The 25,341-nt window shown below is 46.1% G+C and overlaps 2 protein-coding genes across 7 annotated transcripts in view; one reads left to right on the top strand and one right to left on the bottom strand.

Annotated features, from left to right (window-relative positions):
- The window catches only part of NIPAL3 (NIPA like domain containing 3), a 58,931-nt gene extending 36,966 nt beyond the window's left edge, over positions 1-21,965 (top strand). For 4 of the 6 annotated variants that reach the window (XM_017886485.1, XM_017886486.1, XM_017886484.1 and 1 more), the window contains 7 exons: positions 9-154; positions 3,957-4,053; positions 6,980-7,115; positions 9,749-9,837; positions 11,350-11,413; positions 13,403-13,497; positions 18,011-21,965. In XM_017886485.1, coding sequence (XP_017741974.1) covers positions 9-154; positions 3,957-4,053; positions 6,980-7,115; positions 9,749-9,837; positions 11,350-11,413; positions 13,403-13,497; positions 18,011-18,210 — 827 coding nt within the window. In that variant the 3' untranslated portion in view covers positions 18,211-21,965. Of the gene's footprint in view, positions 1-8; positions 155-3,956; positions 4,054-6,979; positions 7,116-9,748; positions 9,838-11,349; positions 11,414-13,402; positions 13,498-14,689; positions 14,722-15,401; positions 15,741-18,010 lie in introns of those variants that run through there. The other 2 variants (XM_017886487.1, XM_017886488.1) reach the window with 2 other exon arrangements.
- A 2,050-nt stretch (positions 21,966-24,015) lies between these two features.
- LOC108538424 (coiled-coil-helix-coiled-coil-helix domain-containing protein 2) lies at positions 24,016-24,651 on the bottom strand. The gene has a single exon (XM_017886495.1). It carries the CDS (start codon positions 24,581-24,583, stop codon positions 24,128-24,130), a length of 456 nt encoding a protein of 151 aa, XP_017741984.1. The 5' UTR covers positions 24,584-24,651; the 3' UTR covers positions 24,016-24,127.
- Between the last annotated feature and the right edge of the window lie 690 nt (positions 24,652-25,341).

Here is a 25,341-nt window from a genome sequence, read left to right as displayed (position 1 = left end):
CCCCACAGGGCGCTACGTCTTGTCCTTTGTTGGCTGCGGTTTGGCTGTCGTGGGTACCTACCTGCTGGTGACATTTGCACCCAACAGTCACGAGAAGATGACGGGCGAGAATGTCACCAAGCACCTCGTGAGCTGGCCTTTCCTTTTGTACATGGTAAGAGAAGCCTCCAGTCCTTCCCCCTGAGATGGCAGGTGGGAGATCAAGTCCTAGAAACCAGAAACATGAATACCCAGCAATAGGGGATTCCGTGAATTGTGGCACATTGTACCAGCATGAAAGACCGTGCTTCTGGAGAGTATGCAGTTCATGGTGAAATGCTTGTTTTATTTATGTCCTGCGTAATATCAAAACCATTATATAGTCTGATGCCAGTTTTGTTTTTTAGAAGTGGGTATAGATTTGGTCATGTAATATATCTATGAAGGCCTAGATGCGAAAGCAAATTGCATCAGTGGTTGGCTCTGGGAGATAGTCTTATGACTCAGTCTTATTTCCTCTTCATCTTTCTGAATTGTCCAAAATTTCTGCAGTACCATTTAAAACTTTGATGGTAAGGGGAAGAAAAAGTTAAAACTGTAAACAATTTAAGAATGTTATTTTATTTTTTTTCTCAGTATCACACTGCTGATAGAAGCCCAGGAGACACGGGAAACTTTGTCTCCTAACCCCTCTGCCAGAGCTCAGTCCTCTGCCCCAGTTCTATCCCATTTTAAGTCTATAAATCAACTGATTAAGGAAAACATCTAAAGTATTTGATAAAGCTATTGGTACGTTCTTGTTCCATGCCCTGCGCTGTGCTAAGTACATTTTTATATATCATCTCAGATTCTCTTAACCCTATAAAGTAAATGTTCTTCCCATTTGATGCATGAGAAAACCAGGGCTCTAAGAGGTTAGCTGACCTGCTCAGAGTCCATAAAAGCAGAATTGGATTTGAAGGCTGGGCCCGCCTGGCCTCAGGTGCCATCTTCCTTCCCTGTGGCCTGCCGACAAAGGTGTTCACTGTTTTCCTCTGACAAAACAGCCTGGTCTCTGATTGAGTCTAGAGGCCCTGGAACATCCTTTTTCCTCAGTTTATCCACAAGGCAGAGGATCACTTCCCCTGAAATGGGGGCTGTGTCATTTCCCAACTGGCAGCCAGCCCCGGCATGTAGTTGGTGACAGAGCAAAAGACCGCCTCCTTGGGCAAAGCTTTACCCCAGAACAGGCCTTTCACTCAGGAAGTCTTGGGCTTCAATCCTCTAAGTGCTGTGTGGCCTTAGCCAAGTCGCTTTCCTTCTCTGTTTCCCTTTCTGTAAAATGGCAAGAATCTCTGGACTTAGAATTGCTATTGGGAGATCCAGGAAGTAGCATTTAAGTCACCCAGAACGTGGTAGGTGCTCAGTGAATGACTCTGTTGTCTTACTTCATCATGACCAGGAGGCAGTGCTGCCAGCTGGAGAGATTTGGCCAAACCAAATTCAGTTAATATTTATTGAGCGTCTGCTGTGTGCTCGACACTATGGTTATAAAAAATAAATGAGACATGCCCACAGAACTCACGGACTGTTGGGAGGCACTGCATATGCACAGCCATCTCATGATATAATATCCAGTGCTATTCCAGCATTCATTTTAGAATCATGGAGAATGGGCCACATGTGGTGGCTCACACCTGTAATCCCAGCACTTTGGGAGGCTGAGGCAGGAGGATTACTTGAGCCTAGGAACTTGAGACCAGTGTGGACAATGTGGCAAAACCCCATCTCTATTAGGAAAAATTAAAAATTAGCCGGATGTGTTGGCGCGTGCCTGTAGTACCAGCTACTAAGGAGGTTAAGGTGGGAGGATAGCTTGAGCCCTGGAGGTCAAAGCTGCAGTGAGCCATGATCACAGTACTGCACTCCAGCCTGAGTGACACAGTGAGACCATGTCTCAAAAAAAAGAAAAAGGAAAAAAGAATCATAGAGAATGGCTGAACAATTGGGGCCCCTCAAATGCAGGCACAGTGGTTGGGAATGTTGATGACTGGCAGCACATCCACTTGATGAAGTGTTCTGCAGCAATTAAAGATAATTATGACAACTTCACACAACATGAAGATTGTTTATGGTAACTAAAAACAGCCCAGTCCAAAATTGTGCATTGACTATAATGACAACTCGATAAAATATGGATTCCCTGGAACAAAGACAAAGAAGAAACAGAGGGAAATGAAAGCAGCTGTGTTTTGTGGTCTCTAATTAGAAGGAATGTTTTAAATGTTTCAAAATGCCCATTAATGTTTCTATGTTGTTTTTTATACTAAATCAGCTTTGATAAGGGGTTTGGGGTAGGCAAATGGGACTAGGCTGTTGTCTAAGTTTTCTGCTTTAGTTGCACTGGGTGCTAGGGCTGGCTCAACTTCTTGGGAAAGTGTTAGCAAATATCTGGGCTTTTAAGGGGTGGTAAGGACAAGTTGTTGATGCGAGGAGGGCGAGCTTCTCAAACTCGGACTTGCCATCGTCTAATGGTAAGTTTCTACTGATAGAGCACCTTCTAAACACCAGGCACTGGGCCACCCAGCTCCAGACAGTGTGGTCTAGCAGGAAAGTGCATGGGCCTGGGAGCCAGACTGTCCAGGTTTAAATTCCTCTGTGTCATGCATGGGATCGTGGTAGTACCTGCTTCCTAGAGTTCTTGTGATGATTTCATGAGATTAATGTAGATAAAATGCTTAGAACACTACCTGGCATACAAGGAGATGTCATTTAGTGTAAGCTATGATTATGGACCCCTTAAAAAGAATTCTTTTTTTTTTTTTTTTTTTTTTGAGACGGAGTCTCGCTCTGTCGCCCAGGCTGGAGTGCAGTGGCCGGATCTCAGCTCACAGCAAGCTCCGCCTCCCGGGCTCACGCCATTCTCCTGCCTCAGCCTCCCGAGTAGCTGGGACTACAGGCGCCTGCCCCCTCGCCCGGCTAGTTTTTTGTATTTTTTAGTAGAGACGGGGTTTCACCGTGTTAGCCAGGATGGTCTCGATCTCCTGACCTCGTGATCCACCCGTCTCGGCCTCCCAAAGTGCTGGGATTACAGGCTTGAGCCACCGCACCTGGCCCAAAAAGAATTCTCATCCCTATTTCCCACAGGGTTAACTAAGGTTTAGAGAAGTTAAGTGACTTACCCCAGGTCACACAACTAGTTTAGAGGCAGATCCAAGTTCAAACCCAGGTCTCCCTGACTCCACATGCCTTCCTCATTCTATTTTGTTAAGCCGCACACTGGAAGCTTGGCTGGGGGCACAGGGAGTATATACTCACATTCTTTTTTTCTTTGAGATGGAACCTCGCTCTGTCTCCCAGGCTGACATGCAGCGGCACGATCTCAGCAATTCTCCTGCCTCAGCCTCCTGGGTAGCTGAGATTACAGGCAGATGCCACCACGCCCAACTAATTTTTTTTTTTTTTCTATTTTTAGTAGAGACCGGGTTTTACCATGTTGGTCAGGCTGATCTCAAACTCCTGACTTCAGGTGACCCGCCCACCTCAGCCTCCCAAAGTGCTAGGATTACAGGAGTGAGCCACCGCACCTGACTTCTTATTCTTGACCAAAGAGCTTGGTGAACAAGTGTCTCCCTCTTGGAATGACCCATTGTTTTAATGGGGATACCCATGGAGCAGTGGAGTGGGAAGAAACCTTCTCAGCCTGATGAATCTTGGCCCTCCGAGAAAGAGTGGACATGAGAGCAGCACATCACTCTCAAAGCTTCAGCCTCGGGACAACGGGGAATTCCTTCTCAGTACTAGCCAGGGATTAGAGACATTCACTCTGTGTTTCCCTTTCCCCTGAATGTCTAACAGTAGTTTGGGAAATGCTGAATCATAGCTCAGTCATTCCCTTTCAACCCTGTGACTCTGATGATGGCCCAGCCCACCAGGGTCTCCCGGTCTCGCCTACCTCTGTGGCCCCCACTGACCCCCCTGCTCGCTGCCTTCCACAGCTGGTGGAGATCATTCTGTTCTGCTTGCTGCTCTACTTCTACAAGGAGAAGAACGCCAACAACATTGTCGTGATTCTTCTCTTGGTGGCGTTACTCGGTAAGTTGGCATCTGGATGATTGGGTTTTGCCACCACCAAGAAGCACCAAATGGAGATGTGGGTTTTGTTTGCAGAGCTTTGGCCCCTGGACACAGAAGCTGCTTGAGACTGGCTCAGGTTGTTCTGTCTCCATCAGTGGCTCTGGGGAGCTGGGTCCCTGCTGACTGGAGACAAACTCCTGTCCTCCAGGAGCCTCCAATCTAAAGGGAGAAAATAGCAGTAAACAACTAGCCAAATTCGTAGGTTATGTAAGTTTGGGCAATAACAATTCCAATGAGGAAGAATTAAGCAGAGTGAGGACGAGGTGAGTTATGTTGTTTCAGAGATGGCAGAAGTAGAACAGACCCCGGTGATTGAGCCCTGAAAAGATCCATGCAAAACCTATCAGAGCTTAGGAATTCATTCTGGATTCAAAGATGGGTGCTGTGGAAGAGATGGCTCCTGCATCAGCTGGAGGCTAGAACTGCATATTAATTTTTCCTTTTTTTTTTTTTTTTTTGAGACAGTCTCACTCTGTCACCCAGGCTGCAGTGCAGTGGTACAATCATAGCTCACAGTAGCCTTGACCTCCTGGCCTCAAGTGATCCCTCTGCTTCAGCCTCCCAAAGTGCCAGGATTACAGGCATGAGCCGCTGTGCCTGGCTAGAACTGTATATAATTTTATACCTAAATAGAGCTGTGGGGAATCCATCCTTCGTGAGAAGGAGAAGTGGACAGAGGTGGAGGAGCAGGCTGGTGTCAGGGCTGGTAGAGCCTGCTGCCGTGCTGGTCTTGTGTCTCTGGCCTCAGGCTAGTGACCCTCCCTCCTTAAACCACACTGTCCACTTCTCTAAAGGGGGGTATGAGAACATCCAAGTCACAGAAGGGAGTGGGGGTTAAATGAGATGTGCACAGGTGCCTAATATGTGCATGTGCATTTTTCTTCCAACCTTCCTACTGTGCACCCTACCACGGCCACAAGCCATCAACCAAATAGATATCTGTCACTGAAGACAGGGTTTCACTCATTAATTTTTTAACAGCTCTGTTAAGATATAATTTACATACCATAAAGTTCACCTGTTTAAAGTTTACAATTCAGTGGTTTTTAGTATTTCATAGAGTTGTGAAAGCATCATCCTAATCTAATTTTAAAACATTTTGTCACCCCAAAAAGAAACCCTGTGCCTATTAACAGTCACTCCCTGTTCCCCTCTTCCCAGCCCCAGGCAACCACTAAGCTACCTTAAAAAAGGCAAAAAAAGATTTGCCTTTTTGAACTCCTTCCTAAATAAAGTCATATGCTTTGTGGCCTGTTGTGACTGGCTTCTTTCACTGAGCATGATGATTCTGAGGTTCACCCACATCATAGCATGAATCAGTCCTTCATTCCTCAATGACTTTGTTTTCAAAGTGGATGGGAAGGATCACGGCCCTGAAACATCCTCTCCTCTTACGTAGGAAGGCCAGAAGGTTCTGAGGCCATTGGCCAATCCCCTTCTCACTAAGGAGGACTCCCTGATGACAAGTGCTTAAGTGGCTGCCAGTGTTTGGAAACTGTAGCCTAATGGGTGAGGAGCCCGAGAGACACTGTGGGCGGGGGTGGGTATTGGCAGGAGAAAGCAAAATAAACCAAAGCTGAAGAATAGGAAAGCAAACCAGAGCAGCTGGGACCAGGACTTCACTTGGACCACTCTTGGGGGCTGTCTCTAACTCCTGTTTGGCAGGGCAGGTTGATGGTCTGTAGTTAGAAGGCATTTCTGAACAGTAGGGTAGAGCAAGGGTCTCCACAGGGAGGTGAGCAGGATGCTCCGCTGGGTACACAGAGAGAATATTAGAACTTCAATCATTTTTTCTCTGCCTTTTAATTTATATTCCTGTACAAATTTTATAACGTGCATACCATTTAAGTACAGGGTCACATGACTTTAATTTGAAAATAAGTACACACATATTGGAAATGTTTGCACATATGCACAGGGGTGTGCCTTCCAAAACACTGGAGAAATGTTTTTAAAAATACAAGTGACTGCCGGGCGCGGTGGCTCAAGCCTGTAATCCCAGCACTTTGGGAGGCCGAGACGGGCGGATCACGAGGTCAGGAGATCAAGACCATCCTGGCTAACATGGTGAAACCCCGTCTCTACTAAAAAATACAAAAAACTAGCCGGGCGAGGTGGCGGGCGCCTGTAGTCCCAGCTACTCGGGAGGCTGAGGCAGGAGAATGGCATGAGCCCGGGAGGCGGAGCTTGCAGTGAGCTGAGATCCGGCCACTGCACTCTAGCCTGGGCGACAGAGTGAGAGTCCGTCTCAAAAAAAAAAAAAAGAAATACAAGTGACCAGCCGGGTGCGGTGGCTCACGCCTGCAAACCCAGCTCTTAGGGAGACAGAGGTGGGAGGATAGCTTGAGCCCAGGAGTTCAAGACCTGCCTGGGCAATATAGCGAGACCTTGTTCTCCACAAAAAGGAAAAAAAAATACAACAACAACAACAAAAAAATACAAGTGACTGAGCACTAAAAAACCCAACAACTCCTAAGCTGTTTACACACCACATGTTTTTCCTGTGGTTGCTATGAGACTGGTGAGTTCATTGATCCACTCAGGGATCCTTTTGGCCACAGTGCTGGGCACTTTGGTCCTCAGAGAACTGAACTTACTGCCCATGCTTGGCAGTTTAGAAGTGACATCTAGGATTACCTTCAAGAGTTTGGCTTTCCTCCCTCCTTTAGGGTGTAATCAGCACAGAGCATGGGAGTCCACGGGAGAGGTGCACACGAGACCCAGTGCAAACGGTGTTTGTCACCATGCAAACCACCGGCTTGACTCTGTTCCTGTTCCCTCCCCTCTGTCTCCCCAAGTCCTTTGGGGTTATAGACTAGCTTTCCGGATGTAACTCTCTGCATTTCCCTGAGGCTCCCCACTTGCCCTTGTCTCCCATCTGCAGGCTCCATGACGGTGGTGACAGTCAAGGCTGTGGCTGGGATGCTTGTCTTGTCCATTCAAGGGAACCTGCAGCTTGACTACCCCATCTTCTACGTGATGTTCGTGTGCATGGTAGCAACTGCCGTCTATCAGGCTGCGTGAGTTACAAATCGTTTTCCTGCTGGGCCCCACCATTCGGGTTGCTTCTCTTTTGGGGACCTGATGACATATGCCATGAAGCTACAAGGAGGGCCGAACATGCCACAGGGCCTGGCATCCCGTGTGGAGAGAGGAGCTACTAATTTGCTGAGTTGTCACCTGGAGGGTCACTCAAAAGATGAAGCCAGGCCAGGCACAGTGACCCACGCCTGTAATCCCAGCTCTTTGGGAGGCTGAGGTGGGTGGGTCACTTGAGGCCAGGAGTTTGAGACTAGCCTGGCCAACATGGTAAAATCCTGTCTTTACTAAAAACAAAAAAAAAAAAAAAAATTAGCTGGGCGTGGTGGCACATGCCTGTAGTCCTAGCTACTCAGAAAGCTGAGACACAAGAATTAAAAAATAAAAAAGAAAGAAATATGAAGCCAGCAGTGGATGGGTTTTTCCCTGCTACCTCAGAATGTGAGATTTTTTTTGTTTTGTTTTGTTTTGTTTTGTTTTGAGATGGAGGCTCATTCTGTTCCCCAGGCTGGAGTGCAGTGGTGCCATCTCGGCTCACTGTAACCTCTGCCTCTGGGGTTCAAGTGAGTCTCCTGCCTCAGCCTCCCAAGTAGCTGGGACTACAGGTGTGTGCCACCACACTCAGCAAATTTTTATATTTTTAGTAGAGATGGGATTTCACATTGTGGGCCAGGCTAGTCTCAAACTCCTAACCTCAAGTGATCTGCCCACCTTGGCCGCCCAAAGTACTGGGATTACAGGCATGAGCCACCATGCCTGGCCAGAATGTGAGACATTTGTGGTTGGAGGCAGACTGACTTCCCGTCTTCTCTGGGGCAGGTGATCATCTCAGGGCCCTCGGAAGCATGGCCATCCCTAGGACGCACCTGCTTGTCTTCTGGGTTGGAAAGAAAAGTTGTCATTTCTTGCCTTCAATATATCACCTCCAAATCTTCCTGAGTGGAAGGCAAAGTACCCCCTCCTCTTTCTAAGCATGAAGTTAAATAAAAGGCAGCAGCCTGAGGACAGGGCCTGTGTCTTGTTTGCATTTGAGTCCTGGAGCCCAACAGAGGGCCTGGGAAGAGGAGAGGCTCTAAGAATGTTGTAGGTGACCAAACCTGTGTAGGTACACAGGACTCACCAGCACACGAGGCTGATTCAGCCTGGAAAGCTCAGGCTCAGACTGAAGGCCCACCAGCTACATGGCCTCCAGGGACCATGTGAGCAGCTGCTGCTGGCCCGGTGTTTGGTGTGAGCTCAGCTCTTTTCTCAGTGCTTTATGGAACCAGCTCATTTGGTCCTTACAACACTCCTTTGACGTAGAGGATATTATCCCCACTTTGCATATGAGGAACTGAAGCAGAGAGGGTAAGAGGCTAGGAAGTGGCAGAGCTGAGATCTGAACCCAGGTGTCTGGCTCCCCAGCCCATGCCCTCACCGCTCTGCTCTGCTGTTGCCTACTCAGCTTCTCCCAGACTCAGATTCTTCACCTGCTAATGAGAACAACAGTCCCTACTTAAGAGAATCACATGAAGCTCTTAGGAGAATGGAGAACATCTCTAGGGAAATGCCCAGTAAACATGAGCTGCTTCTATGATTATTAGCCTTGCTATTGTTATTTTGGTTATTATTATTTCTGGTCCCACTACAACAATTGCAGTCATCACCAGGGAGCCCCTGCCAGTCCAAGGCCCTGTGCTGAGCACTCCAGGTGTCACAAACATGGCTCAGATGCCCCCACCCATCTCCTAAGGAGCTACTCATTCACTAACCAGTGCAGCCCACTGAGGGTGCTCAGCACCCAGGGATGATGAGGGTAGTCACTCACTGTCCTCAGGCATTCACAGCCCTGGCTGGGGGGCAGCCAGTGAACAAACTAGTACAGCCAAGCCGCATGCAGTGGCTCACACCTGTAATCCTAGCTACTCAGGAGGCTGAGGCAGGAGGAGCATTTGAGCCCAGTAGTTAGAGGCTGTGGTGAGCTATCATTGTGCCACTGCACTCCAGCCCAGGCCACAAAGTGAAGTAAAAAAATAAAAGCAATTGAGTGGTGAGCATGGTGTAAGCAACTATGCAGAGAAAGGGCAAAGAATATCTTCCAAAATTGGGGTATTTTTTTTCATAGATGGAGTGATTAGGAAGGACTCTACTTTTCTCTTTTTCCTATATTTATTGCAGTGATCACATTATTTTCAAATTAAAAAGAAATTTTGTTGAAAAGAATAATTATAACACTAGGCAGAACGTGATTAGGGCTATAAGAGTTTCTGGGGGCAGGGGTATAAGAGATGCAGGAATGGCTCTTTTTAGTGGGGTGGGGATACAGGGGGGTAAGGAGAAGGGCATTTCAGGTGACAGGAACCATGCGGCCAAAGGTGTGAGACCATGATGGCATGGCTCAGTTGGGAAATGGGGATGGGCCTTAGCTGTGTGTCTAGGGGGAGAGTGGGAATCAAGCATGGACCCCAGACCAGGGATACACGGTGCCCTGTAACATGAGGGTGGCATTTTTAGAAACCCAAGGAACGTTTCTAAGTGTATCATCTTCATATTTCAAACCAAACTCTACTGTTGTCAGCTCTTAACCTTTCCAACATCTCCACAGCCCACTGACTGGAGTGCTTTTGTTTTGAAGGTTTTTGAGTCAAGCCTCACAGATGTACGACTCCTCTTTGATTGCCAGTGTGGGCTACATTCTGTCCACAACTATTGCTATCACAGCAGGTAAGGGTGGTCCATTGCTAGATTTCTGTCTTCTACTTTAGCAGCAGGGTATTATCCCAGGGTGGAGAGAGGCTGATTCTGCTGACTCGTTCTCCCCATAGAGTGGTGTATAGGTTCATGGAGAATGTGCAGGATTTCCAGACAGAGAGACCCAGGTTTGTATCCACACCTGCACAGACACACCAGACACACATCAGCTCTGCAAACATCACTTAACCTCTCTGAGCCTCAGCTCCACATTCATAAAATGGGAGTGATAACGCTTACCTCCTAGAATTGTAATAGGTATGATCCAAATGTGCCCTATGCCATACTGTGTATACTTTCACAAGTTTTGCTATCTTCTAACTCCACAACCCCCACTGGCTAAGTGACCACACATCTCTTCTATATAATTTTAGAGATCATGAATATGTATAGCATTGCAACATCATCGATGCTCAATAAGTGATCATTAGCATTACAGCCCCCTTTTCCTCTATTTCACCTCTAATTTTTTTTTATTTTCTTTCTGTAGTGGCCTTAGAGGCTGCAATCATATAAAGCTGTTTGTTTGTTTAAATGGCATAATAGGTAACTAAAATCTTCAGAGTAAAAAATCCAGTAAGAACTAAGTGCTTTCCTTTGATGAAAGCCGCGCTGTAAAGCCCTATGCTCTGCACAGCACTTAAGACAAGTGGTGCCGCAGTTCCTGTCTACACAGGAGGAACACACAAGGCGCACAGCTTCCAGGGCCCATGCTGTGAGCAGCACCAGGGGCCATGAGGCATTGACCCAGAGCAGCCAGAAGCCATAAGCTAAGTCATGGTCAAGAAGCTTGGTCAAGAAGCGTGAAGTCCAGTCAAGGTTGAAAGGAATCGCAAACACCATGGTTGAGTGAGAACAGAAGTCAAGGCAGGGAATCAGGAGCTCAGGAATACAGCTGGAGGCCTGTGTGGGTGAGATGATTCCAGACAAAGGCTGGCTCAGGGCAGAGGCAGTAGGCCCACCCCACTCCCATACCACAGGAGTAGACCTGCAGACTTGGCATCTACTGGCCATATGAGGTTAGAAAGCTCTAACAACATAAGCACGAAGCCTTGTTTATCCATCTTAAGAAAGATGGAGGGGAGATGATTGCAGGCACAAACTGGTAAATAGGGTCTGTGGTTTAGTTAGTAAGTGTTCATTGTCATTTTCCTGCATTGATTATGCACTGTGGTTATGGAAGACATGACTGGGGAAAGCTGGAGGAAGAGTGCATGGGGACTCTACACCATTTTTGTGAGTCTAATATTATCCCCCAATATGAGTTAAGAAACATGGAGATCAGAGGGGCCTAAGGTGAAAAAAAGTTGACAACCTGATCCCCTAAATGGCTTTTATTCCATTCTTCTTGTAAGGCACCGTCATAATACGTTTTGATCATTTTGGTTTGCTAAAGGGAAGAGAGCTTAGCCAAATCCTAGACAGACTTGCAGATGGGTGACTTGAAAACAGCTCAGCGGTATTTTCTATGATTTGCTGCTGCAGGTGCAATATTTTACCTGGACTTCATCGGGGAGGATGTGCTGCACATCTGCATGTTTGCACTGGGGTGAGTTCTGTCCTGCTTGCCGGCCCCAAGATGTTGTGTGTAGAATTCCAAGCAGGTTGCCCCCCTCTCTACCCTATTGCTACAGCTGCCCCATCCTTTAGAGTCAGAGGAGCTGTGGGGTTTGGGAACTTTCTCCCCAGAGGTGAGCATTTTATTCCTCTAAGGGCTTTATCTTCCCCTTTCTTCTCTTTTGGACTCTAATCTCTTTGGCATTTCTCAAATATCACATTTTGACACATGAAAAGTCTCTCAACCTCACCTTGGATCTAAGAAATGCATATTGAAGCTACATGAGATACCATCCTTTTGCAAAAACTAACAGGATTAATAGTATTCCACATTGGCAAGAGGATGAGGAGGCCAGCCCACTACCACACTGTTAGCTTACTTTAATGTGGGAGGAAAATTTAACAACAGCAACAAAAACCCAAACAGGCATACTTTTTGATACAGTATTCCATTCTAATCATTTATCTTGGAAAAATGCTTCAACAGGGATGCAGAGACACATGTATGGGGCTATTGATTAATTTTTAAATTAGTTGTATAAGCAAACAACTGAAAACAATAGAAATGCTCAGCAGTAGAATACAGGTGTTAAAAAATTATGCCATATCTAGATAATAGCGTGCCATGCTGCCATTTTGAAAACGTGAGGCCAGTCCATAGGTGCTGACACAGAGAAAAGTTAGCCAGGCGTGGTGGCAGGCACCTGTAATCCTAGCTACTCAGGAGGCTGAGGCAGGAGGATCACTTAAACCTGGGAGGCGGAGGCTGCGTGAGCTGAGATCGTGCCACTGGACTCCAACCTAGGCAACAGAGTGAGACTCTGTCTCAAAAAAGGATCAAAATAAAAAATAAAAAAAGAAGATGAATCTTAACATTGTATCAAATGAAAGAAACCAGACATAAAAGAGTACATACTATATGATTTAACTTACATGAATTAAAGAACAGACTAATTTCATCCATGGTGAGAGAAGTCAGGATAGTAGTTACCTCTGGGGAAGGGCTGGCATGAAATGGAAAGGGGCCCAGGAAAACTTTCTGAGGGGGATGGAAGTATTTTCTGTCTTGACCTGGGTGATGATTCCACAAGTAAAATTCATTCATCGGCCGGGCGCGGTGGCTCAAGCCTGTAATCCCAGCACTTTGGGAGGCCGAGGCGGGCGGATCACAAGGTCAGGAAATCGAGACCATCCTGGCTAACACGGTGAAACCCCGTCTCTACTAAAAAATACAAAAAACTAGCCGGGCGAGGTGGTGGGCACCTGTAGTCCCAGCTACTCGGGAGGCTGAGGCAGGAGAATGGCGTGAACCCGGGAGGCGGAGCTTGCAGTGAGCTGAGATCTGGCCAGTGCACTCCAGCTTGAGTGACAGAGCGAGACTCCGTCTCAAAAAAAAAAAAAAAAAATTCATCTAGACATCTAAGGTTGGTGCATTTTGCTGCTTGTAAATGATACCTTAATGTTTAGAAAGTATGCTTGTTTATGTAAGCTATAGGGAAAAGGGAAAAAACAAAGCAAAACAAAAAATAACCTGGAAGGCTATACACCTGCCTGGCCGAGTGAGACCAAGAGTACATGGACTCTCCAATTTTTGTTGATTTTTACTATCTATACTTCAGTAGTGATTGAAACGAATGACTTCAATTAGAAAAAACAAGTTTTAAAAGGCAAGGTTCCGAGAATCCTGATTAAATGGAAGTGAAGAGCCATGAGAAGCTCGCCCAGGAGAGTCTAATTTATTCTGATTACAGCTCATGGAGAGTGTAGGGCATGTGAGGCCACTCCAGCTATTGTTATTCAACTTGCATCTGCCCCTGCTGATCCCAGGCTGGCAGCCTCTCAGGGCTCCTTGGGCGGTCAGCCTTCCTCCGCAGCCTGCAAGCCTTTTTACCTCTTTCGCATCACCTGAGCCTGAAAGTGTGTCCCTCCCTGACCCTGCTCCTGGCCTTATTTCTCTTCCTGTCTTATCTCCATTCCTCAGGTGCCTCATTGCGTTCCTGGGCGTCTTCTTAATCACGCGTAACAGGAAGAAGGCCGTTCCATTTGAGCCCTATATTTCCATGGATGCCATGCCAGGTAAGGTGAAAGCCCCGTGGGTCTAGCTGACCATCCATGTAGAATGACTGCTACTTCCTGTTTAAAAAGAGACAACCAACTGCTGTGCTGTGCCTTTATCGTGTGGATGTTCTCTCACTGTCGTTTTTCTTTTCTTTTTTTTTTAATCTTGTGCAAAAGGGTAGGCAATGGCTGAGGCACCTCAGTTGGTTTTGAGCACATCTTGCCAGTTCCGTGTCTATTTGGGGATCTTTTAAAGAAAATTCTGATTCATACTCATTATAATTAGGATCTGCAGCCCCAGGCTTCATGCCTGCAAATGGAAAAATCCATTCATCTAGTTGGAATGAAATGATCAGAGAGGGGAAGGGAAATGAGTGGAATGAAATTAAAACATTATAATCTCACTCCCTGGATGCCACAAGGGAGTGCATCATTCTGGAAAGCCTAATTTCATAGTGAGCTAAGGATTCATACTGAGAAACACAAATGTAAATGCCTGTAAGCCCTGACAGTAACATAAACATGTGAATCAGGCAAATACTGCCCAGCAGGGAGTGGTGGGACCTGTGGAGGACTGGAGAGTGCCTGTCTAGCCTAAAGGAATTAGAAATTAGAATTCAAATTAGAAAAGTTAAGACATTGGACCAACCTCAGATTTGCTGACCTAAACTCTGTAGGTTGCTGGTGACCATTAGCTTTCGCACTTAATCAACATTTTAATTTTATTTATACAAGATGGAACTGTCTCTGAAATATAATCTCCTGTCCTTCATTAACACAATCTCATGAACAAAATATAAACACACTGATGGTCTAGAGGACTGCTTACTCGAGAGGTTTTCATGCTGTAACCCTGTGATGCAGGTGTGTTCTCAGGGCTGACTGGTGTGCCCCTACATTAAATGGCCCCAGGGTTTATGTGTGTACTTTTTATATCAGTTCCTCCCCTCTTGTTATTAAGCTGCTGTCTGTCCTTCTTGCTGTAGCCAGCCTGCCTGAGTATAGCAACTCAATGTCAATGTGCTCCTTCAGCCCAACTTGTTCAAATTACAAATAAAATCAAAATGAAGGAGCTCTGAGTTGGGGGCCTAAGATTTCTACTAGGAGTTAAGTGCATGAGCTTTGGTGCATGAACTTTTTAAACGTCTAATCTGGCTGCTGAGATTCCTTTTTTGCTAACTTCCTTGTTTCTCGGCTGTGTTCCGGATAGATGAGGGCGCTGGATAGCTGAATTCCAGATAGGTGAGGTGTCAACTCTGTGTGTGCAAGTATGTGTATGTATACGTGTGTTTGTGTGTTTATAAACTATGTGTATATATCAATATCGGTATTTGTGTGTGTATATATATATGTAGATAGAGAGATGTATTTTCTGGTAGAAAATAGAAGGTAACCTAAGGTAATCTTAGATATCAACATTCTGTGGTCTGTTTGTAGGTGTGGCTCTCAGCTTTTTCTTTGTACCTTGTGACCGGTGGGATGTCAGCTGTTGAGTCAGGGAGACCCTGCCCTTGCAGTGGCTTGTCAGGACACTTCTGATTGTAGGTGTTCTGTCCTGTGAAGAGCGTGGGCTTGGAGTTCAGATGACCTGGATTCAAATCCCAGCTCTACCACCTTCCTGCTGTGTGACCTCCCAAGGCCTCTCATCCTCACTTGTAACTGGGATTCCTTCTTTCAGGCTAGTGGTCATATGTGTAAAGGCCTCTTGCGCAGTGTCTGGGACATGGTAGATGCCTGGTTACGTTTGGTTTCACTTCCCTTTTGCTTTAAAAACCTTTGGAAGTTTCACACATTTGTTTGACCTGGTGGCAGATAGAACATGCAGAATAAAACTGCTGAACAGTCTCAGCCTAAACAGAGGTGCTTTTCCAGCCACTTGGTTTCCCTGGTCAGCATTAGGACCTTGCCTTTTGTCTACCTAGATTCGGATCTTCACAACAGACAACTGCTGTTCAAGAGGTATTCAAATTCCAGAAATGTACCACATCACTATTTGGAGAGCCTTTGAGTAATTCATGCACCTGAAAGACTTCTTAAAAATGAGAATGAGAAATAGCCCCTGACCTCCAGGAGCTAGCCTGGCACTCTCAGCTGGGCCTTGGCCCTCTCCTGTTGAGCAGAAACAATTTCACAGAACATCAACAGCAAACAAGGCCACTCTGCAGCTGTGATGGATCAGGACATAAGCAGGTGGAATGGGAAGGAAAGGGTTTTTTTCCTAAAGTTAAAAATAAATAAATAAATAAAGGAAAGAACACAAACAGGACTACTCTGCTATCCTGTCTAAACACAGACAAAAAATGGACATTGTCCAAATCATGAAAAACACCAAACATCTCTCTTACCTGGCTGTGAGAGGCGGCCACTTCTTTACCAGTCACAGCTTTAGCTCCAATCTAGTCATCTTCTAGATAAAAACTAAGATCCCCAATTATGGAATTAGCCCTGCTTCCTGACAGCATCCAACCCAAAGCAAAGCCTCACTTCCTTGAACCCACCCCAAAGTCACCTAGTCCAAGCCAACCCCACAATAACTCCTTTCTAACCCCCTCTTAGATAGTTCATGGTTCCCTGCCATGTACACCTCTCACATTGCAATGTGTCAGTAAACCCACATTTGTTAGACTGGAGGTGTATTCCCGTTGGTCTTTGGCTGGAGGGCATTGACAAAATCCAAAAGGTAAACCGGGCCTGTTAAGCCAACTCTCCTGCCTGAGGACAGGCACCTCCTCAGCTCTTCTACTTCCCTCTTCTACCCTCCCCCAAAATCCAAACCACAGGCTCTTAGACTGTGCGCTTCGAAGAACCATCAGTTAAGTCTTATGCAATAGGGAGCCAAAGGGCCTTTCACGGACTGGGTCTTCCCTGGCCATTTGCAGAGTGGATAAGAGCACAAGCTCTGGTGGCAGATCCCACCTCTGTCTCTCATTAGCTGTGTGACCTTGGGCAAGTTACTTCACCTCTCTGAATCTCTTTCCAGAAAATGAGGACAGTAGTTCATCTCTGTCATAGGATTGTTTGGGGATTAAGTGCAGGTACATAGGGAAGCCACATAGCATTCAGTTAAGAGTATGGACTTCTGAGTTGAAAGCCCCGAGTTTGGACCCTGGCACTGCCTCTTACTAGCTGCGTGATCTCAGGCAAATTACGTGCTTCATTTCTGCTCCTTCATTTTCCTTATCAGTCATCCTGAGGATCAAATGAGATAGAACTTTGTAACTATTTGGAACGGTATCTGCCACCAATTAAATACTCAATACACATAACCATTGTCATTGCTATTATTTAAAGTGCTTAGCCCAGTCGGGTGTTGTAGCTCACACGTGTAATCCCAGCTACTTGGGAGACTGAGGCAGGAGGATCATTTGAGCCCCAGGTGTTCAAGACTAGCCTGGAAAACATAGACTCTGCCTTTAAAAAGAAAGTCCTTTAGCCCAGTGCCCAGGGCATATTAAATAGTTAGATGTCAGCTGTTATTATCATCATAGTTTCGTTGCATTCAATTTCTTATGACTCGGCCTGAAGGCAGAATTTGAAGAGTCTTAATTCCCTGGCAGGAAAAGTTGGCCTCAAAAGTAACCGGCCTGGCGAAATGGCTCACATGTGTAATCCCAACACTTTGGGAGGTGGGGCAGGTGGACCACTTCAGCCCAAAAGTTTGAGACCAGCCTGGGCAACATGGTGAAACCCCATCTCTACCAAAAAAAAAAAAAATTAGCCGAACATGGTGGCATGCACCTGTAGTGCCAGCCACTCAGGAGGCTGATATGGGAGGATCGCTTGAGCCCCAGAGGTTGAGGCAGCAGTGAGCCAAGATCGTTCCACTGCACTCCAGCCTGAGCGACAGAGCAAGACTCTGTCTCAATAAATGAATAAATGAACAAACAAACAAAACACGTCCCTCCTGACCTGACTAGGGGAATTGTAGGACAAAGGTAAAGGAATTAAAGATTAAAGGCTTTGCCCTCAAATGTAAATAGGAATCCCTTGTCAAAGTACCCAGAAGTAATAATAAGCAAATCTCACCTTCCCCTATATGTGGAGCAGGGACTTTAAAGTTAAAGGCCAAGATGTTCCCTCTGGGCATCATGATACATCTGTCACCTTCAGGTGCCCATGACACAAAAATTACTCTCTTTCCTCGACAGTGTGACAGAGTTTCCTGGATCCTGATTTAATTCAGCAGTGAAGCGTTGGCATCTACCACGTTCAAAGCACAGTGCTAGTTCCATTCCACCTGGGGCCCACACCGACATTCCCACCTCACTTTAGGCCAACTGAGGGTTCCTCCTGACAGCAGCTGGTCTGTGTGCATATTTCCTGAAGATTCATCTCTTGTTGCTTAGCAACCGTAATAGTTCCAGTGTGTATTTGTGGGTGTTCTCTTTTAAATATAAAGCATTCGGGACATTGACAATGCACATGATTAGCTGCTGAGCACTATAATTAGTCTGTGGCAGGATAGAGGGAGTTGGGGCCTCCTTGGCCCCCTTACCACATAATGATTTGAGGAAAATGGATTTCATTTCAGGTATGCAGAACATGCACGATAAAGGGATGACTGTCCAGCCTGACCTCAAAGCTTCTTTTTCCTATGGGGCTCTGGAAAACAATGACAACATTTCTGAGATCTACGCTCCTGCCACACTGCCAGTCATGCAAGAAGAGCACGGCTCCAGAAGTGCCTCTGGGGTCCCCTACCGAGTCCTAGAGCACACCAAGAAGGAATGAGACTCGCCTCCCTCTATTTATGACTGTCCCCACCAGGCTGACAGCGGTTCAACCCTGAATCCTCAAACTTGCCTTTCAAGTCTCATTTTGTTTTTAACTGAGAACGCTATGGATGATGATCTCAGAAAGCCTTTGTCTCTGGGAAAGGATGCGTTATCTTGGTCTTGGAAATTTCAGATGATGAGGGTGGGGAGACATTATTCCAGGTGGGCAGGATAGAATCCAGCTTCTGCCTGGATTAGCCCAGCAGGATTTGGAAAGCCTTTCTACCATCCTTGAGGATGGTAACTGAGCTTCCTCAGACAGTGACCAAAGGTTGCTGTGTCCTTCAGAGCTAAGACAAGACAGAGAGTCTGCTGTTAATTCTCAAATCCATCGAAAGGCTGGACACCTCTAAATCTCGTCTTCCTCCACCTCACGTGCATGCCTGATCTCTCCCCAACACTCCTGGTGCCGTATCTTCACATGGCAGGCTGGGCCAACCCTGGGTGGAAGGTTCTGACATTTGTGTTTCAGAAATGTACATCTGCCTTCCAGTCATCTATGCCCTTCTAGGGAAGATGTGCTTGATATGTTCAAATTGGATCTACTCTGAAAACGAATTTGATTGTGGTCCTGTGAGGACTACTTGTTTGTCTGCCTCTTGCCCCCAAAGGAATTAGGAAGTTAGGAGAAGGGGAAGAAGAAGGAGGATGGGAGAGGGTGATGATGCTTCAGCCCATTAAGGAAGAAAAGTCCCCCTTACTCTTACAAAAGGTGATTTCACCATTTCGAAAGGGATAGGTAGAAAATCTGGCCATCTTACGTGGGATTTTTTCCTGCATACCAGTGCCCCTTGGAAAGGTGGGGATGCTCATTTCAGAGCCAGCCTCTTCACCTGTCCTCCATCTCTCCATTACAGAGCCACAAGCCAAGCTCAGGTTACTGGTTAATTTCCTTGAAGTCAATAGAGACTCTCTGGGTCCTCATCCCCACGCATGTATGTCTGGGAGAAGCAAGCATTCTCAAAAACAGGGCTGTTGCTTTCTTCCTGGCTGCATATGTGACTGTCTTCCCCTAGACGGATGGTGTACCTTGAGAGGCGCAGATAAAGGTTTGCAGACTTTAGTGGGCATAAGGATCCCCTAGAAGTGTATGTAAAATGCAGATTCCTGCACCCCAACTGCGGACACTCTTAAGTGGGACTGGAGTGGGGCCCTGGGGTCTGCATTCTTAACTGGGACCACCAGTGATTCTGCTACAATGCCACAATCCTGAGATTTCACACCTGGAAAGCTTAAGAATTTAACAAGATGTTCTGCTAAAACCCCCAGGGCCCCATGCAACCTTGCCAGAAAGTTTCCTCCCTAGGGTTCCTTTGGAAGGTTAAATAATCCCCATAGGATCTGTGGCATTCTCCATCCAGTGAATACTACTTAGAGCTACACTCACTGCTTCCCTAGACAGCCTTTAATAGGCATGATAACAGTGTTAATAGACCAGGGTGACAGATCACTTATCTTTGTGGATTGTGCTTAATACTGATTTAGTACTGATTTAATACCTTGACTTCAAAAATTGACATCTGTTGTCTGTGATCACCACTTCTGTGTTGTGTCTTAACCACTTCTGTATTGTGTGGTCTTAACTACCTAAGGCGGCAGCGGGCAGTGGACTCCTTTCCCTTAGGATGGGGATCAACTCAATTCAACAAGATTTATAAGGCATTTACTGTGTGCTAAGCATTTGGAAGACCCAAGCTACAAAGATAAGACATAGTTCCTGCCCTCCAGGCCAGCAGAGGGAGGCACAAATACCCAGGAATCTCTGATGGGTGTGAAGTGCGTGGTGGGCCACAGAAAATGACCATCATGGAGACCCTGCCAGAGTTTGGACCCTCAGCCCAAAGGGGTATTCAGAAGTGGAGATGATTTTGGCCCCACTCATAGATGGATGGCAAATCTAAGATTTGTATAAAGCATATGAATGTAGGGTGATCACCCCCGAGGCAGAGGGGCCAGCATTTGCAAAGGCACAGAGATAAGAGGAGCAGGGCAAAGAAAGGAGAGCCAGGGAAGGTGGTGGGAGACGAATCTCAAAGCTAAGTAGTGGAAGCTGGGCACAGTGGCTCACGTCTGTAATCCCAGCACTTTGGGAGGCCAAGGCTGGAGGATCACTTGAGCCCAGGAGTTTTATATCAGCCCGGGCAATATAGCAAGACCTTATCTCTGCTAAAAATTAAAAAAAAAAAAAAAGAGTTGGGTGTGGTGGGGCATGCCTGTGATCCCAGCTACTCAGGGGGCTGAGGTGGGAGGATTGCTAGAGCCCAGGAAGCCAAGGGTACAGTGAGCCATGATCATGCTGCTGCACTCCAACCTGGGTGACAATGAGACCATGTCTCAAAAAAAAAAAAAAAAAAAAAAAGATAAGCAGTGGAGGCCAAATCATGGAAGGTCTTGAATACCTGGCTAAGGAGTTTAACATGTATCCAAGAGGACATGGGAGCCATTGATGGTTCATGAGGAAGAGAAGGGCAAGATCAGCACTGATGGAAAAGGAGGGCTTGTTCAGTGTGGAGGAAGAATCAGAAGGGGGAATGAGTTAACCTTCTCCGAGCCCACGAGAACAAAAAACAAAAAGCAGAAATTAAAATCAGGTTTCACTGCTATTTGTGTATTCCTCCTTTCCCAAGTGATTTTCTAAAGCTGGGAGTGGGGCAGGAGGGAGAAAGAGAAGGTGAGCAGGGAGGCTATTTAGATGTGTCAAACCCAGGTGATCAGTAATAATTTGGGCATATATATGCTCCCAAACTTGCTCTGCCCCCCTCCTTCCCTTGCTTTTGGTATGGGCCTTTTAGCCTTGGGCCAGCCAGCTTTCTTGAGATGAGTGAATAAAGTGCACTGTAATTTCAGGTCAGCTGTAGATCATGGGATCCTGCAGATCCGGGAACTGCTGCTGAGGCCTGGGAAGCTCCCTTGCCTGAGGGTTTGGGGCAGTGGCGTCATCCCACCAAGCTGAGCCTTGAAAGGGCTGAGCAGAAAGTTAAATGGTGGTTTCCTGAGTGGAAGCCACGCGTAGGTCACTTGAGTAGTCAGGAAGCACAGCTGATGTGAAGGCTAGTTCCTCCCTATCGTTGTCCCGTGGTATAAATGAACTGTCTGCTGATGGCCATACGCAGCACTGGCTGTTAGGATGGGGAAGGGGTGCCATCAGGTTTCCACTCATAGCCCTGGTTCGTTATTGTTACTCACGGCTCTGACGTCCCCAAGTCCTCTTTAATGTTGCAAGCAATGTTAAATATCACACCTCGGTTTCCTTTGGAGCAGCCCAGGTCCCTAAAGCAAGGTCACCAGACTTGGGTTTAAACTTCAGTTGCTATCACATCAAGGTTCAGGTTATGCAGATCTTGTAGTGTGGAGCTGAATTCTGGGTAGAGAAGGGAGAGTTGACTCTCCATTGCTTTTCTAGTGGAAACCAGCCAGTTTGACGGCGCTGCGCAGATACAGGACTCCATCCGGCTAGTGTTGGGGAACCAGCCCGGCAGCCTTCCATGTGAATTCCATATCTGTTCCAACACTGGCTGATAGGCAGATAAAAGATTACTTGTGTGTTTCTCTGAGAAGCGGTGTAAATGAAGTCACCTTAGAATATATTCTGTGCGGATGCTTATATTTTGTTAACTTCACGACTTATGGCATGTCTTATTTAAAAAAAAAAAAAGTACTAGGTGTGAATAACATTATGAAGTGGTATTTAATTAAAAATCCATGCAGTGACAGCTGAGTTCGTGTCTTATGTTTGGCTAATACTTCCTAGAATTATCTAGAACGGACCATCTAGTAGAACTTTCTGTGATGACGGAAGTGTTCTATGTCTGTGCTGCCTAACATGGTAGCCACTCTCGACATGTGGCTGTTGAATACTTTAAATGTGGCTAGTGCAACCAAGGAACTGAATATTTAATTTCATCTAATTACATTTCCATATAGCTCATATATTAACAGTAGAGATCTAGAGATGCCCATAATTACAGTTGAAGCTCATTTGCCCTTCCCCCACAACCCCGCAACCCTCACCGTGATTAAAACCACAGACTCTTGGCTGGGCACAATGGCTCATGCCTGTAATCCCAGCACTTTGGGAGGCTGAGGCGGGCAGACCACCTGAGGTCGGGAGTTCAAGACCAGCCTGACCAACATGGAGAAACCCCGTCTGTACTAAAAATATAAAATTGGCGGGGCGTGGTGGCACATGCCTGTAATTCCGGCTACTCGGGAGGCTGAGGCAAGGAGAGTCCCTTGAACCGGGGAGGTGGAGGTTGCGGTGAGCCAAGATTGCACCATTGCACTCCAGCCCAGGCAACAAGAATGAACAACAGTGAAACTCCATCTCAAAAAAAAAAAAAAAAAAAAAGACTCTCTGTGTACACTGCTTGGATTTGATTCCTGGCTCTCTCACTTGTTAGCTGTGTAGCCTTGGGCAAGTTACTTAACCTCTCTGTGCCTCATCTGTGAAACAGGAATAACAACATTATTAAGGATTATTTTAGGATTGGATGGATTAATAGATATATAGTATGGTACCTATATATTTATTTGTACAATCACAAAAATACAGTCATACATATATTAAGCACTTACTGTATGCCAAATGATATATTAAGACCTCATATTTACATCTCATTTCTCCTTTATTAACAGTTCCACAAGGTAAATTTTAATCATATCCTTTTATAGATGAAGAAACTGAGACTGGCTGGGCATGTTGGCTCATGCCTGTAGTGCCAACACTTTGGGAGACCAAGGTAGGAGAATCACTTGAGCTCAGCAGTTTGAGACCAGCACAACATAGCAAGACCCCGTCTCTACTAAAAAAAACAAAAAATAAAAATTAGCAGGCATGGTGGTGTGCACCTATAGTCCCAGCTACTCAGGAGGCTGAGGTGAGAGGATTGCTTGATCCCAGGAGACTGAGGCTGCAGTGAGCCATGATTGCACCTCTGCACTCCAGCCTGGGCAACAGAGCAAGACCCTATCTCAAAAAGAAAAGAAATTGAGACTCAGGTCTCAGAGCTGGTGAATAGCAGAGCCAGTATTTGAACCCAGGACTGCCTGACTCCAGAACCTGAGCTCTTCCCTCTACTGTGCTGCCTTTCCTGGTGTGGGCAAGTGGGATTTTAGTGGGAGTAAGGTCTGCCATGGGTTAGGACATCACCTTTGGCCCAGTTTCAAAGGAAGGTGCGGACTTGAAGGACAGAAGAAGCTCATTAGCTGAGTCTCTGGGGACCACGTTTGCAATGGTCCCACCTGCTAGCCAGACGAGCGAATAAAATTCAGTCTATCAGCCAGGCACAGTGGCTCATGCCTGTAATCCCAGCACTTTGGGAGGCAGAGGCAGGCAGATCACAAGATCAAGAGATTGAGATCATCCTGGCCAATACGGTGAAACCCCATCTCTACTAAATTTACAGAAATTAGCTGGGTGTGGTGGTGCACGCCTGTAGTCCCAGCTACTTGGGAGGCTGAGGCAGGAGAACCGCTTGAACCCAGGAGGCAGAGGTTGCAGTGAGCCAAGATAGAGCCACTGCACTCCAGCCTGGGTGACAGAGCAAGGCTCCATCTCAAAAAAAAAAAAAAAAAAAAAAAAAATTCAGTCTGTCACAGAGCTGGAGGGAATTTTAGAATCATCCACAACTCTCAGACTTTATTTCATGAAACAGTACAATTTTAAAATAGAGATTGACAAAGAGTTNTCCCAAATTCTACAGAGTAGGAACACGCCCCCTTCCATTTCAGTTCTGAAGCAAGGAAGCTAGGAATGACAGGAGAGGTTTAACTGATGGTTACACTTTATACCTTCACTATCAATTCTATTTTTATACTAAATTAACTTAAGATATGAGAGCTGATTTTCCATCTCTCCAGGTTGAACTTCTTGATTAGGCCAATCCGTTTGCAAGTCGGCACTGTTTCAGCACCTCACTGAAACCCTCACAGAGCTTGATGTCACCCTGGTTCTGGGCACACTCCAGAAACTGTTTGATCTCATAGAAGCAAGGCTGCTGCTGCTGTGCCGGCTGGGTTCCCTGCGGCTCCTGGTAAGTGATGTCAGGCCTTGCAGGCTCAGCATTACTTCCTCCACTGAAGCCCCCAGTAATGGCGTGACCCAGTGTGTGTCCCACAGCAGAGCCCACAGCCACGCCAGCTGCAGTGGTTGCCATCTGGGCCATCAGACCTGGCTGCCGGGGTGCAGCAGCAGAAGAGCCAACTGCAGATGGGGGTGCCGCTGCTGGTGGCTGAGCGACAGGTGCCGGCCTGGGTGCAGCTCTCATCTGAGGTGCCTGGCTGGCCGGAGGGGCCATGCGGGAGGTGCGGCTTCGGCTTCCTCGCGGCATCCTAGGTACGCGACAGCTCGACCTCTGGACCTGTAACAACCCGCCGACAAAGAGTTACTTTTTATAGTTAATCTTGTTCTCATTAATTTTTTGCTGCTTATTCAGTTGTTTTTTTTATTAGATTTTACTTTCTGGTTTCATGAAATAATGAAGTATTTAGATTGATATTGGCAAACGGTTATGTCATTAATCTTGTTCTCATTAATTTTTTTGTTTATTCAGTTAGTTTATATTTTACTTTTGGTTTCATGAAATAAAATTTTAAGTAAATAGAGATTGGCAAAAGGCTACTAACTCTTTCTGTAGCTAATCTTGTTCTCTTTAATATTTCTTATTAGTTTCACTACAAAATCAGCTTTCTTTGTTCAAACAAACAGTAAAAAAGGAAACAAAGTCCAAGGCTTGCTTAAGAAAAAGATGATGTTTGGTGCAGTAGCACTGTGTTCTGTCATGACCTTATTAAATGTCAAAATGCACCAAGCAGAATATTAAAGTTATAAATATAAAGCAAATGCAAGCCAAGAAATAAACATTTTCCCATTGTGATGCCGTAAGGTATTCAGGTAGGAGCATAGTTCTGTGAAAGCTGCCGAGGTGTAAGGAGAGAAGATTCACGTGGCAGCGAGCGCATTGCTTTTTGCCTTCTCCAGCTTATACTGAAATGTGAGACACTCTGGATGGAAACTTTGATGCACTTAATTCTCAGGATTACTTTCTAAGAAGTTAAAAGACACAAAAAAACCAGAAAGCCCTATCTT

The sequence above is a fragment of the Rhinopithecus bieti genome, unplaced genomic scaffold (assembly GCF_001698545.2).
Source record: "Rhinopithecus bieti isolate Rb0 unplaced genomic scaffold, ASM169854v2 scaffold_14826, whole genome shotgun sequence".
Taxonomy (NCBI): domain Eukaryota; kingdom Metazoa; phylum Chordata; class Mammalia; order Primates; family Cercopithecidae; genus Rhinopithecus; species Rhinopithecus bieti.
The sequence above is the reverse complement of the archived record's forward strand: the minus strand, read 5'-3'. Positions and strand labels throughout refer to the sequence as shown.